General features: G+C 40.1%; 1 protein-coding gene across 1 annotated transcript; it reads left to right on the top strand.

Moving 5' to 3' along the window:
- Window positions 1–1,017: 1,017 nt before the first annotated feature.
- GTF2B (general transcription factor IIB) lies at window positions 1,018–23,390 on the top strand. The gene is made up of 7 exons (XM_021526630.2): window positions 1,018–1,105; window positions 3,528–3,634; window positions 13,699–13,832; window positions 20,025–20,171; window positions 20,308–20,437; window positions 21,020–21,301; window positions 22,893–23,390. The coding sequence occupies exons 1-7, from the start codon at window positions 1,089–1,091 to the stop codon at window positions 23,024–23,026; spliced, it is 951 nt and encodes a 316-aa protein (XP_021382305.1). The 5' UTR covers window positions 1,018–1,088; the 3' UTR covers window positions 23,027–23,390.
- Window positions 23,391–24,486: the final 1,096 nt, after the last annotated feature.

The following is a 24,486-nucleotide window of genomic DNA, read 5'->3' as shown; positions in this document are numbered from 1 at the left end:
TATTGTGGAGACATGAGCTCCATAGGTGTGAAAAGTCCTGTGTATCTGATTAATAAATAGATAGCAAATTTATAACTGTTGAGAGACTTCAATACTGATCACTTTAAAGCATTAATGGCACTTTACAAAATTTATAGGCCTTCCTGTCCCATTTATCCTTCTCTTTCAGTGCAGGGAGGCTCATTCTAAAGGAATAAATTTACGTTCCACTGTTTTATATATTGGCCTTGAAAAACAGTTGTTGCTGCACATTCTACAGGCCAATTTCGCATGCAGATAAACTCTTGGGCAGTGAAAACCAGGACTCTAGTGCAGTGCTGAAGGGTTTTGGTCTTGCAAAGACCAGTTTTTGTAGTTTCTCCTCCTCTTAGGCCTGATACTCTCTGCCAAGCTGGATGCGAGGAGGAGAGACAGAAGGGGAGCTGATCCCACCATGCAGGTGTGCGGCGGGACAAGGGAAGCCCCCGGACACCAGCGGGGGGCTTTGTGTTTGCTTCAGTGAGCCCGAGGCGTGAGCGCGGCGCGTTCGCCGCGGCCGTCCGAGTCACGGCCGGCCCGGCACCGGCGGGCCCTGCCCGAGAAGCGCCCGGTTCTCCTCGCCGTTCCTCAGCCCACTGCCAAACCGCAGCAGCTGTGCAGGCGACAGCAGGAAGGAGAAATTAAACTTCCCCTTTCTGGGAATTGGTCTCCGCTTAGTTCCAGAGCCGAGAACGTGTTGTAGCCCATGTACTTCTGCGCAAACTTGGGGCAGCTCTGCTCACGCTTGTCTTCCGTGGGAATTCACGGAACTGCCGGAGCGTGCACAGGAGCAGCTGAGCCGGAGCCACGCCCCGGGGCCGGCACGGTGGGCTTTGTGCGGGGGTCTGTGGGCTGCTGCCCGGGCCGAAGGGAAGGTCCCGGGCCGAGGGGAAGGTCCCGGGCCGCGTCCTGCGGGCCCGCAGCCGCACGGCCCCGCCCGGCACCGCGCGTGCGCCCGCCCCCTCGCGGCACCCGTAGGAGCGCCCGGCGGCCCCGCCCGCCGCTCTCGGGATTTAATCACAGGGGCCGTCCGGCCGCGCGATCTCCGGCGCCGGTGCAGCACCGCCGACATGGCGTCCACCAGCCGGTACGGGCGCGGTCTGGGCGCGGGGGGCCCGAGGGAGGAGAGGGAGCTGCTCCGACATCGCTCCCTTCCGCGGCACACACAGAGGATGGGTGCGGCGCCCCCGCCACCGCCTGGGGACTGACCGGCGGCCATCGCCGCTCTTGCCCGGCCCCGGGGCTGCCGTTTCAGCGCGGCTCTCGCAGTGCACGGTGCGCCGGCCCCTCTGCGGTGTTCTGTCTGTCGGGGCCGTTCCTCAGGGCGGCGGGCGGTCGGGCCTCAGGGCGCCCGCGCCTGTTGGTGTGGGCCGGGCCGGGCGGTCCCCGGCTGAGCGGCCTCTGAGGGCCGAGCTCGCCACCTTCGCATCTTTGTGTCGCTGCTGGTGGGCAGCGCTCGGAGGAGATGCCGAGGTTTTTGGGGGATTTATGACCTGAGCGCCGGGCTCCTTGTCAGCCGCAGCTCGGTGCGGACGGCGACTCGGGCCGGTGTGTCCCCCGAGCGCGGCTGGTTTGGCCGGGCCGTGCCGTGCGGGCCTGAGGTGGTGCCGGGCTCGTCTCGCCGCGTCCCTCGGCCGGCACCGACTGCTGCGGCCCCGTGCCCACTGCTCGGCGAGCCGTGAGCCGAGCGGCTCCCTGGCCTGACTCCACCTTATCGGGGCCTGGAAGCTGCTTTTAGGCTCGCACCCTAAATCCGTACCGCCACTAGTCGGTGACCAGAGGGGTTTCGGGTTCTGAATTCTTGCCTCCTGGAGACGTGCCGAGTTTTTCTTTCTAGTCAGAAAGACCCACGGAGCAGACTGGAATGACTCTGTAACTCCTGCTAAACCTGTCCTGGGATCTAGGAAGTGCTTCCGAGTAATCTTGCTGCGTCTCGGGAGTTATTTGCTGAGATGGGCCTTTACACACGTGACATGCATTTTCCTTGCGTGTAGGTGGCTTAGCAAATTGAACCCATTGCAGGGGATACAATATATATGTGTAGGTAGATAAACCGAGTTAAATTAGGATGGGAAGACTAATTTCTGCAATGTTTTACGAAGGTAAAGTGTGAAACAAAACATGGTTAGTATTCTTTGGGGTGTCTGGATTTCTTTTTTCCTTTTGCTTGGTGTGTCACTGCCTTTTATGTAATGCCAAATGTCAGATGATTGTGAATGCTTTGTCAACAGTGTTGTCATATGAAACTTGTGGCTGGGAATAGAAGGAAAGTAGTTTAAAGAGCTTTCATGTACTGTTTTGAACATAATTTACATCTGAAGATCTTGTGTTGACAAGTGCTTTCTGGAGGTTTTAATATTAATAGTTACGTTGATTTTCAGTTTTGGTTTCAGGTTGCAGACATTTTTGTGAACAGTCAGTGGATTAAAATGTTTGGGTTTTTTGTATTCTAGACTCATCAGAAATATCTAAAAAATGAAAATTAAGATGGGAAGTATAGGTTAGGCTGAATTAATGGCAAAAATAGCAGTGGCAAATGGGTAACTCAGAGTAATTCTATTGGGAAATTTTTTACAATTGAATGGATTAAAAATTGTTTTTTGGTTTAATGAGATGGAAGTTAATAGTCATGATAAATTGTTTGAGATCAAACTTCTGTACTCTTGTGCTTTTAACTTTGAGCAAAATGGCTTTGTGAAATACATGGATCCCAATTGTAAACACTTTTTATTACAATTTTTAAATAATTGGTTTTAGTAGAACTATGTAACAGTTGTTAATATGAAGCATTTACTTTTAAAACGTTTGGTTAGAAGCAATTGGCTGTTACTTTAGTCAGTAACTAAAAGCTATTGCATTAAGTAATGCTAATGCTTTATGGGAAGCTGTAATTGTTAAAGATCCATGGGTGTGAAAGAGATCCCTGTTTTCAGAACTTCTTGTCATATAATTGCCTTAGGACCTGATTATTTTTTAATATTTTGCTATTAATTGCTTAATTTAAAATGGAATTTATTGTTCAAATACTTTAAAATAAACCAGTGTTTGAATTGGGAGTTTTGCAAGCATACATGTTGTATGTGCACTACTTCCCGAGTTAAGAACCTGGTAAATAATATTGTTCTTAGTAGATGGAGTGAAAATGCTCATTTGGAATGAGGAAATTGCCACTAACTTGGGAAACGAAACTGCATTTAGCAGTAGTTTGAGTTATACTGCATTTAGTCAAGTCTGTTACATAGATTTTTAATGTCTTGATTTGAAGTGATTTTGGTACAAGATACATTACAAGAAAATTGGAATTTAAGTTGATCTAAAGTCTTGATTGCCAATTGTAGTGTTACAGCATTCAAATAAAAAGTGCAGCTCAGGTAATCAAGTTAATATTCTGTAATTTAAATCCTTAAATGCTGTATTACTGAAGTTTTCTTATCATCAAGGAACTCTTTTGCTTTTGATATGCAGTCTGCTTGTTTAATAGTAATGAATACTTGTCATTTGTTTCTTAGTTTGGATGTACTTCCGAGGGTGACTTGCCCAAATCATCCAGATTCCATTTTAGTGGAGGACTACAGAGCTGGTGATATGATTTGTTCTGAGTGTGGGCTAGTAGTAGGTAAGTAATTATTAGTATTTTTATAAATTGCCATGTAACCTAAATGGTGTGTGTAGGTTTCTGCCCTCTTGATGTCCAAGTGTGAGTGGTAGGTTTGATGGAGTGTTTGTTTGTTTTTGCTTTTCTGTGTGGGGCTTAGGTTCTTTTGTGATTGTCTGTTTGCTAAAAGCTTACTGCTCTGAATAGCCTGTCTTCTGGTAATTATTGCACTATGAAAATAATCAAACTCTCTTTAAAGACTGAAAATTTAAAATGTGCTATAATATGAGTTAGAGTATTGTGCTGTCTAGTCCTATATTCTGTCTTCATTCATGACTTCTTTCATTCAGGAAAGTATAAGAGATGTTACAAAAGCTCTCTGTGAAATAACTTGCTTATAACGAAAAAAATCAACATAACATAAAACCAAACCCCAAACAACCTCAGTTTCCCAGTAGCTACAGGCTGTCTTCTGCCCCGAAAGATTTATCTTTATATGGTTGCCAGCATGTGTGTATGTTAATCACTTCTCCTGAGGCTTTTAAGGCTATCCTAAGTTTTCCCACTGGAATTTTGTGGTGCTCTTTTACTTGGGTTGTGTAGCAGCCGCTTCCATAGACTAAACTGTATTTTTAAGTATAATGGACTATTTAAAATGAACGGCCTGTTAAGCGTTGTCTTTTGTTTGAATGCAAAAGAGGAAGTTGCTATAGAGCCTGCTGCATATACATTTTTATGTATCTTTTCTAGGATGAGCATCTTACATATACCTTATGCATCTTACATATACCTATATGTATTTATTCTTTTATCATGGGAAACTTTCCAAGCTTATATTATGATCATCCTTTAAACTTCATTGATTTCTGTTAATTTGTTTTAGGCCATTGTGTGAAAAAAATCCTTCTTGAGGGTGCATGTTTGTGTGATTCATTCAGTGGTGTGGTGCTAAATATTTCAAATTGTTTATATCCCTCTTTCCTAGACTGTGCTGGTTTTGTTTTGCCTTGCTGAATTTAAAAAATTTTCATAAAAAGCTGAAAGTTAAGGAATTTGTGGTGAAAGTAGTACTAGTTTAGCCAAGCAACTAAAATATGTCTTTTTATGCAAAAGCAAACTTCCACATAAATTGTTAAAGTAAATGTTAAAACATTTAAACTTGAGTACCAGTTTACTTTAAAATTATGAAACTGTTTAAAACCTCTAAAGGAAGGCTTATAACTGCTTTTTTAAAAAGAAGGGCAGGTTTAAATTGCATTAATTCTGATAAAGGTCAATTAATTAGAATAAATTTGATGGTTAAAAATTCAAATATCCACAGTCGTATTTCCTACTGAAATATGATCATAAGCTTCTAAGTTACTGCTTAAAAATAGTTTGGTGCATGTTCAGCCCTTTGCGTGACTGTCATGATATTGAGCAAAAGTTTAGGAAAGCCCATCTTGATCAGTTCATAACTTTTAAGATAGTTCTGATATTGGAAGAAGAGGAAAAGCTTTATCTTCATAAATGTAATTTTTTGGAACTTGGAGTTTGTCAGAAGTCTCAATTCATGTATCTTCTGTTACCTAGTCACAAGAAATTTTCCTGAAGAGTTTATCCTGTTTTTTTCTGAATTAATAGCATTGGTGAATTCTTTAGTTCAGAATGTTAGCAGTTTCAATGAGCAGGATCATTAGAATATTAGTATAAACTGTTTCTGAATTGAGTTTATAATAGTGTTTGCAATTGTCTTAGTGTAGATTACTGCCTACATTACTGGTAGGATAAAAAGTGTTTTTTAGGTAAGCATTCTATGCATTTCTCACCAAAAGGTTTTAACAGCATTGTGCTGAATGTTCTCATTTTGTGTTGCATTCCTTCAGCTTTTTAGCAATTCCTTAGCTTGGTAATTTGGAAAACCAATTAAATAGGGTGATGTTAAGTAATTGAAGTGACCAAAGAGAAGTGTGAGCACTAAATATTTTCTCACCTTGTCTGATAAGAAATTTAGAGAAGGTGTAAACCAGATCCAATCCTTGATGCCTGTTTTCTGGAGGTGCTTGTGAAGTAGGGATGTTTTAAAGGAGTGAAGACAAAATTTAGCTTTCGTGTGTTCCAAATGCAACTTTCCTGTATTTGTGGCAGCTTCCATGAGACACGTTCCCCTTAAGAGAGTAGCGATTTCATTTCCTGTTTTTACATAGAGAAGTTTGGTTTCAGGGCTTGCATGCGTCACAGTCACATGTGAGCAGAGCCCACTGAAAATATAGTTTGGGATGGACTAGAAGCCACTGGGATCTTTCAGTTAAGGGGATCATTTAGAACAGTTAACCCCCCTCACGCAAAAATCAATATACTGTGGAGCCAAAGAAATGCTACAGATTTATTTAAAAATATTGATTTTTAGTGTCTGCAGAGCACTTCTGGTGTAAATTGTAAATGCTGAATTTGTGCTCTTGCTTTACTGCTATAAAGTATATACTGGTTTAAGTTCACGGGATTTTTTTTTTTTTTTAAGTGTGTGTATGTGCAGTTTAGCTGTAGATATAGCTGATAGTCTTTGACTTAACTAAGAGTATTTGCATTTGATGTTTTTCTTGCTTGCTATGATAAAGTACTGACGTTGCATATTTATTGAAAGAGTGTAAGGCTTTGTATATGTAAAACTGTGTTGTAGGATAAAATAGCTGTTGCATAGATAGTTTTCAGGTTTGTAATCAATTTTCTGGGAATAGGAGATTAAATCAGTATCGTTATAAATGATCTTGCATTTATCAGGTGTGCAGTTGAAATGGTAAAGCAGTAGAAAATTTTGGGTGAGCAGGAGGCCAGGACACAGAGGAGCTGATCTCTTTATCAGTTGGATTTCGTATTTTAGGCAGAGCTGTATGTTCCAAGTACTACTTTTTAAAGGGATTTTTGAGAAAGGTTTTTTATCAAAGTTGTTTTCTACTTACAGGTTTTATTCTTAATCTCAATAAGATTGAAATTTAAGTTAAATCTAGTATGCTGGGTTTTTTTGCACAGTATTTTCCATGTGTTCTAAATAAACTGGTGTTTTGCTGTGCAGTATTAAAATTTAATCTTGTAAAGTTATGACTGAAGCTGGTGTTGAGAATATTATTGTTTCAAAATACTGCTTCATTCTACTAAAACCTCTCATCTGCCTTTTCATTATTACTTTTTGTGGGTTAGTTTGTGTTCTGTCTTTTCATGGTAATTATTTCCAAATTGTTAACTTTTCCTTCTGCTAATTGCTTTTTGCTTGAAAGGCACTTGGAGACCTAAATTATAATAATCCTTGAAATTTTGATATTAGTCTGGATTTACATGCATTTGAAACTTAACAACTCTGTCCAGGTTTATTTGTTGTGACAAGAATAGTGTTTTATTTTTCCTGCTTTTCTCCAGTCGTTGGAAGCTATGTGCTACAGTAAGGGCTCATGTGCTGGTGAGAGAGTTCATGGACAGAGTTCTTAGGGCTTAGTCCTGTGTTCATTTAAAACATTCACTGTATCTCATTCTCCAGACAGGGTTGGTGGGGGACAAGCATGTTGTTCAAGAACAGAAGGCTAGTAAATCCTCTTTCTTGACAGGCAAATATTTTGCTTACTACCTTAGAGGCAGTAAAAAGACTGGGAATCAGCTCATATGCCAGAAGGGGCTGAAGAAAGCAGAGTGGAAGACAAAGCACTGAATTTTCTTGATGTTGTAAGATGGTGATGTGAATTTCAGAGAAGGATAAGAGCAAGTCTGGTGGCATGTACTGCTATGTAGTATCTCAGGTATAAGGAATACCTCAGGTTAGGAATACCTTTTGAAGACATTCCTTAAACTTCTATATAGATAGCTTCATTAAATGTTGTCTTAGTGTGCAGAAATTAAGCAGTGAGGAATTTATTTTCAGTGTGTAGTAAGTGATTAACTAATTAGCTCTACTTCACTAGGCAGGTGTGGCTGAGAGGAACAGTGCTCCTGTGTGGATGTGTTTTGGGGAGCCTTCTTTGATTTAAAAAGCAGAAGTCCGTCTCCAGCTGATGAGGATCTTTGGACACATATCAACTTGTTAAAACATTGAATCAAATTTTGACCAATATTCAGACATTTCTGCCATATTCTGTGTATACCTGGGTGTTCAGTTGAAGATTTTTAGGGAAAAATATTGTTGTCAGTATAAAGTCTGTTAACAAAAATCTGAGTGTTTGCCTGATACTTCTGACAAGTTTGAGATAAAAATAGTGCATTGTAAATTCAAATGTGGTCTATGAAGAATAGGTGAGATTTGACTATAGTACAGGTTGGTTTTTTTTCTTGGCAATATAATAAACAAGTAGGAAGGGGTTTCACAATTGCCTCTCAACTGGCTGGTTTGTTACTCAGGATGTGTTATTAGGAATAAGGTTGCTTGCTTCTGTATAGCTGCTTGTTTTTTCTGAAAACCAAAGAAATCTTTTTTTTTTCCCAGCTGTTTGTAGTATCCAGTAAGGGGGGGGGGACGGGGGGGGGGTGTTTAAGTACTTCTGACTTGCATCCAGCAGAGGGCAGTTACATTAATAGGGGAAAATTTTTATTATTATTTATTATTATTATTATTTAATATTATTCCTTTCTGCAAGTATTGTCAATCTTTAAAATATTAATTCTTTATTCAAAGTATTGCTTAAAAAGAAGGCAAAAATCTTTAGATATGGATGTATGTTAGCAGCCTTTACATGCTTGGTGTTCAGACTACTAAAAAGTGTCTGACAAAAGTTGGTCCTTGGAAAAAGACTCTGCATTCAGAGGAAAACTAATTATAAAGGATACTGATGCTTAAAGACATTCTGAATAGTTGACTCTTGCATGACCATTCAGAGATACTTTCTTCATAATTTTCCTGTTTAAAGTAACCTGCTTGCCTTTCTCAGCCAGCATTTCAAATAGTCTGTTTTAATTCTAACCTTTTTCAGCTTTAAAGGCAAAGGGTGATGCTTCTAGGTGTTCAGCAGTAATGCCTGTAAGAGTGGAAACTGATAAAAGTTAGCATCTTTTGTCAGGCTTGGTAATAAGCACTGCTCTTAGCATGACACTTCCTGGAGGATGGGGGAAGCTTTCTAATTAGTGGGTTTTTGGCTAGTGACCCAAGGTATTGGGGGCCATTAATGCTTCCATTAGGTGAAGTACTAGATTTTTCTAGTAACAGTAACATTTTGAATCATGCTATTTAGAGAGGGATTCTCAACTTGCTTCCTTACCAGGCTGACAGGCAAATAAGGGCTGGAAACAGTCTGAACTCCTCTGATGGAAAAAGAGTCTCAAATACTGCGATGTAGAATAGATCAGGCACATTTTTAATTGAGATTCTGTAGTTTGGAGCATCCTTCACAAGTATTTGAGCCGTTAATCTTTTAAAGGCCTCAAGTCTTGGGGAGGTGTAACTTCAGTTGGCCAGACTTGTCCACCTGTTCATTAGCATTTCTATTCTCATTTGCTTCTTCCAAATTATTATGCAAGCTGATGGCTTAGGAAGCCTGTAAGTCCTTTTAGATTTGTCATCATTTTGATATGCAGGAGCTGCTAAGCCTTTGTTCTTGTAGCAGTCATTTGCCTGCGGTGTCGTACTGTCTGTTTGAATCCATAGTTGCCTTTTGCTATGGGTGTGATGCTGTTGTTATCTGGCAACTAGTTAAAATCATCAGTGGCTTTTTTGTTTGCTTGTGGTGGTTTTTCTGTTTTGCTTAGCCACCTGAAGTCTGCTTTAGTTATTTTAACTGTCTTGTGAATAGACTGATGTTGCTCGTTGTGATGATAAACTTGTGGTGGTGGCAATTCATTGAAAAGAAGATAACTTTTTCAAAGAATACTAATGTCTTACTAAGGGTTGGAAATTTTGTAGAAAAAGTGGTGACTGTAAAATTGTGTTCATTGATTTTTTTTTTTTTCCATCCCCATGGGTTTATTCTGTGGTAATCTGGTCCTTAATAGAAGTTCTAAGGCTGAAAAATGGAAAAAAGGTTTTGTGCTACCACATGGGGCTGTATGTAAGCTAATAAATAGAATGTGGAGTAGATACACCTGGAGTACTGTGTCTAGCTCTGGGCTTCTCTGTACCAGAAAGAGAGAGACTTGCTGGAGCAAGTCCAGAAGGAGGTTGCAGAAGTGATTTAGGAGTAGGAGAATCTTGAGAGCTTAAGCTTGATCTACTGTGTTCAGCCAGGCTCTGTGCAGTTTCATGTCTTCATTATTCTCCCCAGCTTGTAGCCTACTCCTTAATTTTTTCACTGTTGCTTATCACAGCACCTCTTTGCTCTGCTTAGTAAGAAGCTGACTGAAGCTTAAGTGTAATCCTATATATATACACACATATTTATATTTATGTTTAAATTTGGCATTGTAAAATGCTTTTAATTAAAAATATATGTGCTCACTAGATGGCAGCAGTTTCCCTAAATAACTGTGAGAATGAAGCATTCTCTACTAACAGTAGGTATTTTGGGACTTCAGACTGCAAATCGACTGTTAATACTGTGTTTATGTTAAAATTAAAATATTAGTTAATAATATGCAGATCTTAATGCAATGTGCAGCTAACATTAGAGCTCCTCTGAAAAGAACTTAAGAACATGCCTTCTCAGAAGTGTTTCAAGACTGGATATGGAAGATTACATTGCTCATGAATGTCATCATATTTCTTGTTTTGGTTAGAAATCTTCAGTTTTAAGCTGTCTTGTCTTCTTGTAACAGATAATGCAAAATGCAGAAGGAGAAGAAAATACATATGTTTTATCAGTTACTGCAAGTGGAGTGCAACATTAAAATAGCTTGTATTATTTCTCTGAAAATATGTAAATGAAAACTCAGGACTTTTAGATTGAAAATATTTTCCTCTGAGATATCACTTTATTTTTAGGTGAGGAGTAAACATACATAAGTTTTGATGTGCAGATACTTAAAACTAAACTGCTCAAAATTGTTTTAATTTTTGAGTCTGACCTGAGTTTGGTCTTGCATTTCTGTAGCGTGTGCTCTTTGCATGTGTCAGTTGTGAAGAAAAGTAAGCTTGGCCTGAGGTTTTCCATTTTGAATAACACTTCTGCTTTTTACTAAATGAGCTTTTCAGGTGATGAGTAACTTGCATTTGGTTATTGACCAGAGAAGTTGGCAGTATGTGCTTGTGCTGGAGCCCTTGTGTTAGTCTGTTAGACTGTATTTTAAAGAAAAACTGAATACTTGAAGAGTAGTTTATGAAAAGAAATGGAGCAGTGGAGAAAAATGAATCTGTTCAGAAAGATGCTTTGGGATATCAGTCTGGAGATGCATTTCACAAGGATTTGGTTCTATAAACTGTTATTTTTGTATGTATTTCAGAGGAGGTGAACTCATCTGTTAGAGGAAAGTCAAAAAGGAGTATCATAATGTGACTGTATCTAGTGAAGCCCTTTTGTTCAAAAGGAAGTAGCCAGTGAATATGTGGCCACTCCTATCCTAGCTGCAGTTTTAGAATGTGAGAAAGCAGAGACAACTGTATTGTGTACTTATTGGGAGATTTTTTTACTCTCTTGTTGGACTGTTGGGCCCTTATTCCAGCTTGTTTAGGAAAGCCAGTCGGTAGGGTATGACCTAGCAAATTCAGTTTAGAACTTAACCTTTAATTCAGGACCAGTTTTCAAGGCTTTCTTACACTGCTTTTCGCAAGACTAAACTTAGTATTTTAAAGTTTTGCTTTGACCACTTAGTGTGGGGCTTAATTGCATCTGTACTAATATCACAGTTCTAAAGTGGTTTTTATGTATTGTGGAATTAAAGATAATAAATGCTGCCTTTTGTTTCTTTTAGTTTCATGTTGAATGGGATAATCCAGCTAGTCATGCTTGTAGCTGAATATGTTTTCCATCTATGGAAACCTGTGGGCTTATTTGTTCCATTTTCATTAATACTTCTAGCTTGTGTCACACTTTTATGGAAAGCTTTTGAAAGATGGAATGTGCTGCCTAGGATTTCTGTATATTTTCAGTGATACTGACAGTATACAGAAAAACTGCTTTTCTGTAATAGCAGATTTCTTGGCAAAACAAAGATATTTGCATCTTAATTAGATAAATGCTTTATATTCAGTGATTTGTTCTACTTAATCTTTTATTGCTCTGACATAGTAGTCTCAATCTTCAGTTTGTGATGTGTTTATCAAAGCAGACAGTGATGTAGAACTTTTTTAGTTAGAGCAGGAATGGTTCATAACTCACAAGAGGCAGCTCCCTGAGTGAGTCATTTAGGTCATTCCCACTTGTGTGGAAAAATATTACATCATTGCTCTGTACTCAGTGTTCTATTTATACCATGCCAGAATTTTAAGTACATTTTGCTTTTTTTAGATGCTGTAAACAGTATTGGGGGTTTGTCTAAAAGTAAAGTTACTGCTAGGCCATAGAAGGAGCATTACTGAATCAAATATTTACAGAGAGTCCAGGAGTCAGAGGAGCACACTGTCTGCAAATTCAAGCTTGCCAAGGGTGTGGGGGTTGACCTTTGTAGCAGAAAGAGTAAAAGACAGCACAGATTTATCCTATCTGTAACCCTGTAGCTTTTTGTGGTTGTTTTTTTTCTTCACCCTCTTGGTTTTTATTAGAGCAGTAAATAAAGGTGGAGCCATAGTTATGAGCAGGTCTGACAGATATTGATGAGAACACCTTTAACCTAAAGTTATTCTTCTTTGTGGTAGGAATTCCTTTGGGTTCACAGCTTTCAATTTCAAGTATCCTCCTTACATAATTTGATGTTAAAAATTGAGTTATTCTGTCAGAATAGAGTCCCCTTGTATTCCTCAGGGAATTCTGCAGTTGCATTACTTCTGCATTTTCTCCAGCTTCAGATCATGTGTTTGCAGAGTGCTTTTTTTCTGTCTGTTTTCACCAGGTTAAATCAGCCTTTGTGATTTCATTCTAAGACTTCCATATTGTAAACTGTGCAGTCAATGCTACTTCTTTTTACAGACATTTCTCTCACAACAAACTTAAACATTGATAAAGATGGTGAATTTTTCCTCAGGTTTAGCTAAGGGTACCAATTATTCTGAAGTTTCTTCTGACCTGTGTTCTGCTTTACTGCACAACACTAAGAAAAGTGTTCCTTTTGTGTTCTTTTGTACATGTGTTCTTAAAAATTCTGTAGTATTGCTCTGGAGGCAACACCTTTGCAATGCAGCTTTTATCAGATGTGTGAAAACAATGAACTGTGCTGGGTTTGGGGCTGGGGTTTGTGTTTTGTGTTTCTTCCCCCAACCCAAGTTTCTGTTGTTGTGTTTACTGTAGGGCTTTTGTCTGAATCAGAATGTTGGTGAGAATTATTTCTCAAACTGGTAAGTTGCTGTAGGAAAAGTTTAGGTGAGTGTGAAATTGAGAGGACTGCAAGGAAAGTTGTTTTGTTCAGAAAATGTGATGGTTTTCCTGTTTATTCTGAATCTGTACTGAAAAATCTTCTAGTTATAACAGGGTTGATTGTGTTTAAGAAAAAGCAGTTGAGTATATATATTTTATGTTGATACTGTCAGGCATCATGAATTTGGGCAGGGTCACAACTGTCTTCAAGAACAAAAATTGAACTGCGAAATGTCATCAATAGTTGGTTAGAAGGTTTGAGAGTACAAAGGACCCGGAAATGATTCAAGAGAAGTAATTTACTATAGCTTGATGGGATTGTGCATGATAGGTGCTTCATATGTGCATTATTAACACATAGCAAGTGTGATAAAACTTGTTAAGTTACAACAACTGACTCATTGAGAACAATCCACAGGCAGTCCTGACTTCAGCTTGAAATCGAGATCTTGATTCCTTTTATGTATTGGAAATGCCATGATGTTCTTAATGGATTATCCATAAAGGTGATAGTTCCTGGTTTCTGGATGCGTTTCTTTAGTTATTTATGTCTTCTGTACAGCTCTAACTGCACTTATTTTTCCCTTTGTAGATCCTGAACATTCTGGTTTGTTGTCCTGCCAGTTGTGTTTGGGAATGCCAGCAGACTGCCTCCTCACAGGGCAGAGCTCAGATGCCTGGCTTAATGTATTTGTGCAATATTATTAAGCACTGTATCAATGCAGACTTTGTGTTGCCTTGTGTTCTCAGGTGACCGGGTCATAGACGTGGGGTCGGAGTGGAGAACGTTCAGCAATGACAAAGCAACCAAAGACCCATCTCGAGTTGGGGATACCCAGAATCCTTTGCTCAGTGATGGTGACTTGAGTACAATGATTGGCAAGGTAACACTGGAAATAGGAAATTTTGCTGAGTGTTTTCATTTCAAGTACCAGATTGTATGTCCGTAGAGAAACTATATAATATATGTATTTTTGAACAGATTTTCACCTGAACCAAAGTTGCATGTTTCAACAGTGTATAAAATGTTGCCCTTTCCTGGGGATGAAGGAAAGGGCCAACCTTTGCAAAAAAAAAACCCAAAACGTTTGCAGTGCTGTGGGGTTACTTGCTACCCTTTGATATGTTGCTATAAATAGGAAAGCTGATATTGCAATTTTAAAAGAAGTATATTTTGACTTGGCAAGTCAAAGTCTGAAATTAATGTTGAGATCTCGATAGCTAGTGCTGCCATTTTTTTTTGGTAGTAATATTTGTATCAGATTCATATTGGAGACCTGCAGATCTCACATTGTACATGTTCTTTCAATTAATGTTGAAGCACTAAATGTAAAATTCTCTCATGGTGTGAGTGCCCTAAAGGAAAGTATTCAGTCTATACTTGGGTTGAAATTTTGTGGTGCTATCATATCCTGCTATTTTTCCTGAGAGCAAGCAGGACTAGTCACACAAATGCATTCCATTTAATGAAGTAGTGACCTAGGTAAGTTTTAATTGTACCTTCTTCTTCATTTTTTACTGCAAGATCCAAATTATTTTTTGTGGATTTCCTGAATGTTTAATGAAAAGAGGTGCAGTTGCTGATTAAAAACATTTTGCTGATTTTCTGTTTTCTCAGAAGTTTTTGTCCTGGTGATGTTCCTAGGATGAAGTGCCTAAATATGTTTGTATAGGGCAGCGTGCAGCATACTTTTTATCTAAGAATTCTTCAAAGTGAGGAAGTCAACAAGTGAATACTGATGGGCAGCTAATTTTCACCATTAGTGAAAAAGAAATCTTCTGTTTGAGGAATTGTCCAAGTAGATGATTATGTTTTGGACAATTCCAAGCATTGCTGCCTATCAGTTTTTTAGGATTATACGTGGCTTTTGGAGTACATTCAGACAGATTTCTGCACTGCTTCATTAAAACATTGACATTGCTCTGTAAAGCGGTGTTGTAGAAGTCACAGGAATTCTAATACCACCTATATAGGATCAGAAAGATTGTAGTTCAGAGGGCTTGGACTTCTGTTGCTGATTTGGTCAGCTGTGATAAAGATCAGATGGAGAAATGGGCTGTTTGCTTCAGGTTCACATTGTTTCTCACTCTGGGCTGTGTAAATAAATACAGGGTTTGTTTCTGGGAGCTCAGCTGGATTCAGTCAGTAGAATGACCTGAACTCCTTTAGAACCTGTGTGTTGGAAAAGACAAAAGACATTTCAGCTAAGAATAGATTTTGTGTCCAGGTGATCAGTGACTTGTGCTGTTAACCTCCTTCCCTCTGAAGGTTTAGATCCTAGTTCAGAATAAAGAGGGATAGCAACCTTAGTGAGACAATTAAAGACACACACAACCTCTATGAAAAGTTTGTTTGCCCATGAAAACTACACCTTTCAGAGCTGGACATTCAACTACTGAAAGTTTTGCTGTGAACCAGAACATCCTGGAATAGGCAGGAGCAAACTTGCTGTAGCAAAGAGTGCCATTCCATAAAGACAGGATGAGAGTTGTAGTGTGGTTAGTGTGGTTTAGTTTTAGAGTCTCATTTAACCTATGAGAACCAAGTAAAAAGTGCTGGAGCTGCCAGGGTTGTGTTTGGGTTTGTAGAGGGGGCGGTCAGTCCAGCTGTGGACACTTTATTTGCACAGGGAGGAATTATAGAAGAGGTGCATTATTTTCTATGGGAGATTGAGAGTCCCTTTAACAAACCAGGATGTTTTCTGCACAGGAGTTCCTGTGTTTGTCTTGCTGGTAAGCAGGAGCTCTGTGTTGTCAGTTCCTTGATGTGAGCTCTGTATTAGGGGCTGCTTTTTTTTCAGTCGTTTGGAAGGAAGTAAATGACTTTTATCAGAAGATGCTGAAGAAATCTGTTGTCAGTGCAGAAAGGGCATGAAGTTTGCAGCAAAGAAGTATTATGTTTCTCAAGCAGTCATCTAAGTCCCTGCTGGCAGTAGGTTAGGATGTGGATTGACCTAGATAGACACAGTGGTTGAACAGTAGATACAGTGGTTGAGCAAGGGTGAAATTGGTGTGGTCTTGAAGAGGGTACGTAGTACCTGACAGAGTACAGAACAACCGTTGTGAATTCCAGAGAATGAAGCAAGTTAAGATTATTATCTTCCCAGTTAACAGCAGATTTTAGAATGGCCTGGAGTGGAACCCATATTTGTGTGCCAGAGATGGCTTTAACCTTTCATAGGGACAGGACCAGGGCTCTTTCTTTCTGCTTGAGGTAGGACTGCAGATAATAAAATCTTTACAGCTGACCTCCTCCACACCCTTGCAGAAACACCCCCACCAGAAAAACCCCTAAAACACAACCTGTATTGTGGGAAATCCAAAAGAGAAGAGAAAGATCTGTTGTAGATTCCTGGGGATGGAGGTGGAAATAGAGTCTCGGCCAGTTACAACAGTATTGCTTTGTAAGAGTAGAGGAAGAGGGTTAGTTCTGCTTCTCAAAATGGTTTGTCTCTTTCCTCTGGGGAGGCAGGAGGTGGTGCTATGGGGCCCCTTCCTGCAGGGATGTGTGGTCTGTATGTGTTAGCTGCTCTGCCTGTGCAGAGGGATTAATTCCTAATTGGTTTTAATGCTTAAGGAACCCATCTGTCTGAGGCAGCAGCCTGCGCTGCAAGAAAGATTAATTTGCCTGTGAAGAGGAGGGTGAATAGCATAGTTGGCGGTGGTGGAAGTGGTTTGAATTCCATAGGCAGGTCTTCAGGATACTGGTACAGAACTGGAACTCTGAAATGAGATACTGTGTGCTGCAGTTGATCTGATTACAATGCAGATTAGTTGGAGGCATGGTGAGGTGTCATGTTGTGACTTGATTGCCAGAACATTATATAGTTATTTCTAAAATTCTAACATAAAATTAAAGACAATAACTCAACAAGCAGCTTTTAGTTTTGTTTTGATACAGGGAACTCTCTTCTAGGAATCTAAAAGCAAACTGTTAGTTTTGTTTCCTATCTTGTGGAAGATATCTTTTGTCACCTTTGCCAGTTAATTGATTTGTTTTTTTTTGTAGTAACTGCAATTCCAAGAAACTTTATATTGGTTGAACAAAGATCTAATGCAATCTCTTGGCATACAATACCTATCCTTTGATCAGATATCTCCGAAAGAAAGCTGGCTTTTGTTAAACTGTGTGGCCTGAATCTGGAAGTGCTGTATTGATAAGCAATGAGACGGTATCAGAGGCTGATGATTGAAAAAGCAGAAAGAATCCATCAGACTGATCCATATGAGCTAGTTGTACTGGGCAAGAAGACTGCTGGGTTTGGGGGCATGCCTTGGTGCTGTGGTTAACCACAAATCAGTGATGTGGATGATACTGGTCATACTTTACTTTTTGCTGCTGTAGAGAAATACTGGGGTACAAAGCTGTTGAATACCAGCACCCTTAAGTCTGAGCTCCACTGAGCCCCTTCAGAGATTGTCACTGTTTACTTGGCTGCATTTTTTCACTCTAGTTACCTTGAAGGGTGTTTCCAGGATTATGTCCATGAGGTTTCTGTTCTGTTTAAAAGCCAAACAGGTAGAACTGACTCAAAGGCCACAACAGCGAACCACATGATTCATAAGGGAAAGGAACTCTTAACATGGTTGTCAAGGGCTGAAATCAACGAAGTATTGTCCCTCAGAGCTTCAGAAGGAAAGTAGATGGTGCATTTAAATAACAAATGCAGGGAGAATTTCTGTGGTTTATGTAAGCACTTGAGGTGGAAGAGAGTCTTCCACCCTTTTTATAGTTGTGAGTTGTATATTGGGCATGACTCTTGAAGAGGGCTCACATCAGCAGGGTAAAATCCTTGTCTAGTTCCACTTCACAGCACCTAATAGATGTGGTTTTAAATTTTTCTTTATTTTTTTTTTTTTTTTTTTTTTTTTTTCTCCTTAACCAGCATACCAGGGAAAATCCCTGTAATGAACAGGAATCCTTGCTGGCTCCAGGACAGATCAGTATTTCCTGGTAGATTAATCTCTGATATGAAGCCTGACTAGACAGGGACCTGGGGACTTGCTGTTGTTTGTGCTCACTCTTCTGGCATCTACAAGAGTTTGAGGTCATGCAGTTCCATGTAAGCATTTGTGCATAACATGAGGCCATGATAAACAAAATGTAACACACTGCAGGGTACAGGGGTATGACTGAATGCCAGCAAGGAATCTTTTGACCTGAGACTTCTGTATACTTTGGGCCAAGGGAAGTTCTGGCATAATTTTTGAATGGAAGGCCTAGTATTGCTCCTTGTGGCCTGAAGTCTGTTGTACTTTATTCTTGCTCTTTGTTTAGCTTTTCATCTTACTGGGAACTTTGAATAGTTGATCATCCGGCCAAGGACGTAGGTTTGTCTTTGGAGTAGCCCTCCATTGTGTTGGTGGCAGGATTACATCTGGGTGCTTATTTTGTATTAAAGGATGTTTGGAGTAGTAGGAAAAAGCCAGAAAGGGTTCTGGAATCTGTTGTAGAGACCTGTTGAAGGAGCTGGGGAGACTTGTGAGGAGGGTTCTGTGCAGAAGTCCTCAGTTGCCACAGTGAGTCAAGGTGTGTGAGCACCACAGATGGTGTCTCAGCAGGGAGGGATCCACTGGGGCTGCTGGAAGTGGGGTGCCATTGAGGCCTTGGGCATGGGAAGGGGAACAGTGTTAGTGAATGGTCCAGAGCGAGTGCTTCTACTGTCAGAAAACGTGTTAAATGCAGAAGTGCACCTCAGAGATGATAGTTATAGTCTGTGTAAAAATAGAATGGCAATTCCCAAGAACATGGGTCAGGAATGAAGAAACTGGGCAGCTGAGAAGGAAAAGGTGATGCCAGGACATTTTATGTTTTGTTCACTGTGTCTTTACCCCACTTCATATAGCCTGGACATCTTGATCCATTGCTGGGTATTCACTTTGAGAACTCTGTGTGCAAGTGCTTAACCAGATTGTCAGTCAGTCACAGATCAAGACCTGCTTTATGTTTACTGGTTTTGGCAAAATGACAGTGTGGTGCTGGTGTCTGCAGTGGCTTGTTTAAATGGCCAAATCTGTCTATAGTGAAAGTTGGATGCCCCACCTCACGTAAATTGTTTGAAGGTACCAGCAAGGAATAAATGCTTGCAGGTTCAGGAAATCCATGTTTCTACACATGATGGAATTGTGAAGAAGTGGTTTCCACCTGAAAGAATTTGGAGCCCCTTGCCTATTGTGGGAGTGAACACATATGTAGACAATATAAATTGCTCTTCTCCTACAGGACATGTCATTATCAGCTATCACTAATCTGACATGGCATTATTTGGTTAAGACTTGTTTTGGACTGCTGGCACATTGAAAGCCGTAAACATTTTAGACCCTCTTGGCTGGACAAATTTGCCTATTTAATAGGAAGCATGCAATTTGCACTAACAAATTGCAAGCAAAATTGTATCTTGGAAGCTTGTTTTGAAGTTGCCAGCTTCAGTGTGGGGCTCTTAATTCTCTGAAGACCTCAAGCTTTCTTTTAAGAGGCCAATGATTTTCCCATGAAGTCAAAATAAATGGATATTTACATTTTCTGATTGAGGCTGGCAGCCTCTAACAGGCACTGTATCAAGTTGGGTTTGACTGGCTCATTGGTTTGTGTGTTCTCTTTGCCCATGCCTTCACTAAGATGGTTATCATTGTAACAACTGGTCTCCAGCTGACCATAAAATTTCTTGGTTTTTCTGACTCACCTGACTGCCACAGATGCGGCCTAAAGGACACACCAGAGTTGCACAGAATATCATCCTGGACTTCAGCACTGGTGATAGGAGTATTGAGATGTACACATTGGCTATAATAATCTTTCTCTTTTTGACTCTGTAACTACTGTTATGTAAGGGAATAAAAAGCCCTGTGTAATCCATGGTCTCTGGGATGCAATTCACGATTTGAGGTGCAAAGTGTAGAACTTATGTGGAACAATGCTTGATTGAATGAGTTACTTTCAGTGTTGTTTATTTGCACAACTGTTGGAACTGATGCCTTGAATTAAAATGTATAAAGCTGGAAGATGTTTGCTTTTGAAGTGAGGAGGAAGTTGCTTAGTTGCTTGTATTATTGATGATACAAATTTTTCTTTTTAGGGCACAGGTGCAGCAAGTTTTGATGAATTTGGGAATTCAAAGTACCAAAATCGCAGAACTATGAGCAGCTCTGATCGTGCGATGATGAATGCTTTTAAAGAAATTACAAACATGGCAGACAGAATCAACCTCCCTAGAAATATAGTTGTAAGTTCATGTCTTCCTTCCTTAAATTGTTCTGGCATTGACTTAGTTAGCATAATATAATGAGCACATGAATTTTTGATATTGCTGCTAATTAAATGGCCTAGAGTTAATTAAATTTCATCTTCTTGCATTGAAGGATCGAACAAATAATTTATTCAAGCAAGTGTATGAGCAAAAGAGCCTGAAGGGGAGAAGTAATGATGCTATTGCTTCTGCTTGTCTCTACATAGCCTGTAGGCAAGAGGGTGTTCCAAGAACATTTAAAGGTAAGTTTTCAGTGATACAGATTCAATTTTGCTATGCAGAAAAGGTTTAGTTACTGTCACTGTAGGAGGTTGGTTTTCTTATTCCTGGACTTTGTCAAATTGTTCTCAGCTGTAGCTCACCTTTGAGGGAAGGGTAGAAGGGTCTGTGGGAATTTGTTATATTTGTGGAGTAGGCTCTAGGGCATGGGATTTTGGCATTTGAAAGTTATTTTGGGTGTTGAAACTTAAAAGGCATTGCTTTTATTGGAGGATGGTGGAGACTGTTGTAACTGAATTTAACTGAATTTGAACCAGCAGTTTTGTAGTAAATTTGTGCAGCTTTTCCCTGACAGAGGTGCAATTCTCTATCACTGAGTACCAAATATCCCATAGTATTACTAATAATAGCTGTATTAATTAGCATCTTATGATAAATGTGCACTGACTGAATTTTCACTAATGGTTGGAGTTTATTAAGTGATGGCGGCTTTCAGGACATTGGCTCTCTTTGTGAGGCTTAATATAATGAGAATCAAGTTTGATTATTTTGGGAGGAGCAAATGCTGTGAAGCCTAAGATTTAATTTTATACTCTTTTTTTCAGAAATATGTGCAGTGTCCAGGATTTCAAAGAAAGAAATAGGCCGGTGTTTTAAACTTATCTTAAAAGCTCTGGAAACCAGTGTTGATTTGATTACAACTGGCGACTTCATGTCACGATTCTGTTCTAATTTGGGTCTTCCCAAACAAGTACAAATGGCAGCAACACATATTGCCCGTAAAGCTGTGGAATTAGACTTGGTTCCTGGGAGAAGCCCTATCTCTGTAGCAGCTGCAGCTATTTACATGGCGTCACAGGCTTCTTCAGAGAAAAGGACACAAAAAGGTAAAACTTGACTTTTTTTGGTATGTTTTGGTTTGTTTTTAGTTTGCCATGTCTTCCTCCTTGAAAGAAACTTCAGTATTGCTGTAAAACTTGGATTGAGGTCTGTGCAAACAGTGATAAGCTCCATTCTAACAGCATACAGCAAGGACCAAACCAGGATCTCCCAGTCTCCAGAATGAACATGGAGTAATTGGCTACACTCAGTGTAAACTGAGTTCATTTTCTTTTGGTATTAGGAGTTGGATTCTTGAATGTAATGGACCGGTGCATTCAAATGAGCATAATAATTTAAATTCACCTATGCTAATATGTTCGTGTATCCATTTTGCTCCTCTAAAATATTCCAAACAGGAGCTTGGTGGCAGTTGCAGGGAGCACTTGGGCTTTGGATTACACTGAATCTTTAATCATTCCTGCAGTCAGACAATCATCTGCATTAGCACATGGCCCTTGACTTACTGTGAGCCTGGTAAAGATGGAAAGGTCTGCTGTGGACCTGCTGGTAACCCTACTAAGCAAACCTTGCCATCCTACACTGCCTGTGGAGAGCCAGTAAGGGGTTCAGGGCTCTTGAGCTGCAGGGCAGCATGGATCAGCCCCAGGGGCTCAAGGGAATGAAGCTACAGGGCAGCAATGTCTGGGGAAAGAAGTTTGCTTAGGCTTCAGGGGGTGGAACTTGATGTGAGAAATGGATGCAAGTGCTCCACTGAGTTGTCCAGATCAGAAATGTTGAAAATGTAGCAATTTTTTTAATGGAGCATTCCCTTTGGATAAAGAATAGCATTTATCTGTCAGGTTGTGGTGTTTTGTTCTGCTTTTGTAACCGCTTATGTCCCTGGAGCTTCCATCCTGTTGGCACTTTCCTGGGCCTGTGAGTGATCTGGAGGCCAGGAAGTTCAGTACCTTCATCCTTGCTGGTTGTGAGCCACTGGATTTGATCTCTTAAGAGTGATAATTAAAATACAGCTGCTTGCCATGGACGCCATGACTCCACAGGGTTTCTTGTGCTCCAGGGTTTTCAGACATTGCTAAAGGCTCTCATGCAGTTTAAGGTTTCAATTCCTGACTTGACTAACTCTTGAATAAATTTAGGTTTCTGTGCATCTCAAATAAGTGTTCCCTCAGCTTGTTAGACAGTGCTGTGTGCCCCTGCTTTATTTCTTGGTGCATTTTAAAGTAAATGTATTTAATGCTTAACTGAAGGTACCAGTTTTTGTCTGTGACTCAGTTTTTTGCTTGTTTTTGCTTATATTTAATCAAAGCATAAAAACGAAAATCCGGAAGTTGATGATTTGTTAAAATATTGGTGGTCATGTGTAGTAAATGTTTCTAATCACTTTTATGCTCTTAGTCCTCATCCAGTTTGACGTTTGTTATTCCACAATTTATAGGTTAAGCTGAACTGTGGCACATAAGACAGACTTACGTATCCAAAATACTAGTCACTGCAGTTAAAACCAATTCTAGCAGGCTTTTTGGGGAGTTGCAAGTGAAGCAAGTGTCCAGGGGCTCTTGACAAGTTATGCTTGCTGGTTTCTTGAATACAAATGGCAAAAATAAGAACTAACCACTTCTCTGCTTTTTGTTGTAGAAATTGGTGATATTGCTGGTGTGGCTGATGTTACAATTAGACAGTCATACAGGCTGATCTATCCTCGAGCTCCAGATCTTTTCCCAGCAGACTTCAAGTTTGATACCCCAGTAGACAAGCTACCACAGCTGTGAGATTATAGAGGGTTAATTTCTGTTAACCCCCCCTCAAAAAACCAACAAAAACAAACTCTTTATTTTTGCCTATAATAAAAGATGTACAAAGTGTTAATATTGGGTCTTCGTGTTGTGGAACTGGAGGATATGGAGACGGAGCATAACTGCTGGAAGGCAGCATACATTCCAAGGGTAAACAAGCTTATTGTGTGGCATTTTGTATGTATATATCAGTGGAAGTAAATATTTAATATCTGTTGCAACAAATTTAATTTGATACTGTTGTACTTATTTAGATTTCTTTTGTAGGGATCTAGTAAGATGTATTTTGGAGAATTTAAAATATTGTGTAATTACCAAATAAACTTTTCCAAAAACACCATCTTGTGGTATGACTGCAATGTGACATGCATGTACTGTTGTACATGCTGAGAACTGGAATGCAGTCCATGGAATGGTGGAGTGAGCTTCATACTTGTGGACTTGGTCACAAGGCTGCTTGAATGCTCACTTTATGGACAACTTCTGATTTCTAGAGTGCTCTGCTGGTTGTAGGGAGCTGTAGTGTGGGTGCTTGCACCCAGAGTATAAACAGTTGCTGAAAAGCCATTCCAAGTTTTGCTCAACTGCTGTAGAATATTTCCAAACTGGTTGCAAAAGGATTAATCTCATCCTTGGCACAGTCTCCCTGTTCTCACTGTCTCTGCTTTTCTGCCATGAATTTGAGGTAATGACAAAGCAGCTACTGAGAAGCATGAGGACTCTAATTGAATTCCTGGTAACTTCATGATGCTTACTACTGTACAAAGAAAAGTAAAAACTATTTATAGTATAAGTTTGTTAAATTTCAGACCTGCCAGCCCAGTCTGGATGGCCTGTGGTTATGTTCTAAGTGAGCACTTGCTGCTTCAGCTGATAGGCCAGGTGCTGAGTGAAGGCCTGAAGTTGTTCAGCCCTGCCCAGACTAAGAGCTTTGAGCACTGATTGATTGCCTTCTGACAGTGTCCCTTTGTCTAGGAAGCAACAAATGTCCCAGTTAACTGGGAGTCTTGTGGTGCCCGAGATTTTGTATCACAGGTGCAAATGAAGTTTAGCTACACAAGTAACAGCTGAGGCGTCAGCTTGCTGCACATCTGGTCCTTAGGCAGCCCGAGCTGGGAAGGCTGTGTCCAGTGCTAATAGCACGCACTAATTGCCAGTAGCCCATACTGCTTGTTTGCTAGTTGAGCTTTAATCCTGTTCTGCCAGTAAATACTGGAAACACGAAAACAGAACATTCTTTTTTGTAGGTTATACAGTCCTGTTACACTACAGGAGCTGTTGGTTGCAGCCATAAAAGCTTCTGGTGCCGGTGTTAGGAGTATACTCAGTCGTTGGTAGGGCAGTGTTCATTGTCTGGTGTATTGCCTTTGACTTCGTTGCAACATTTTCTGTTATCTGGGCATTCTGGTCTTGGTCTGAGCTGTTCTGCTTGCATC

The sequence above is a fragment of the Lonchura striata genome, chromosome 9 (genome assembly GCF_046129695.1).
Source record: "Lonchura striata isolate bLonStr1 chromosome 9, bLonStr1.mat, whole genome shotgun sequence".
Lineage (NCBI taxonomy): Eukaryota > Metazoa > Chordata > Aves > Passeriformes > Estrildidae > Lonchura > Lonchura striata.
The sequence above is the reverse complement of the archived record's forward strand: the minus strand, read 5'-3'. Positions and strand labels throughout refer to the sequence as shown.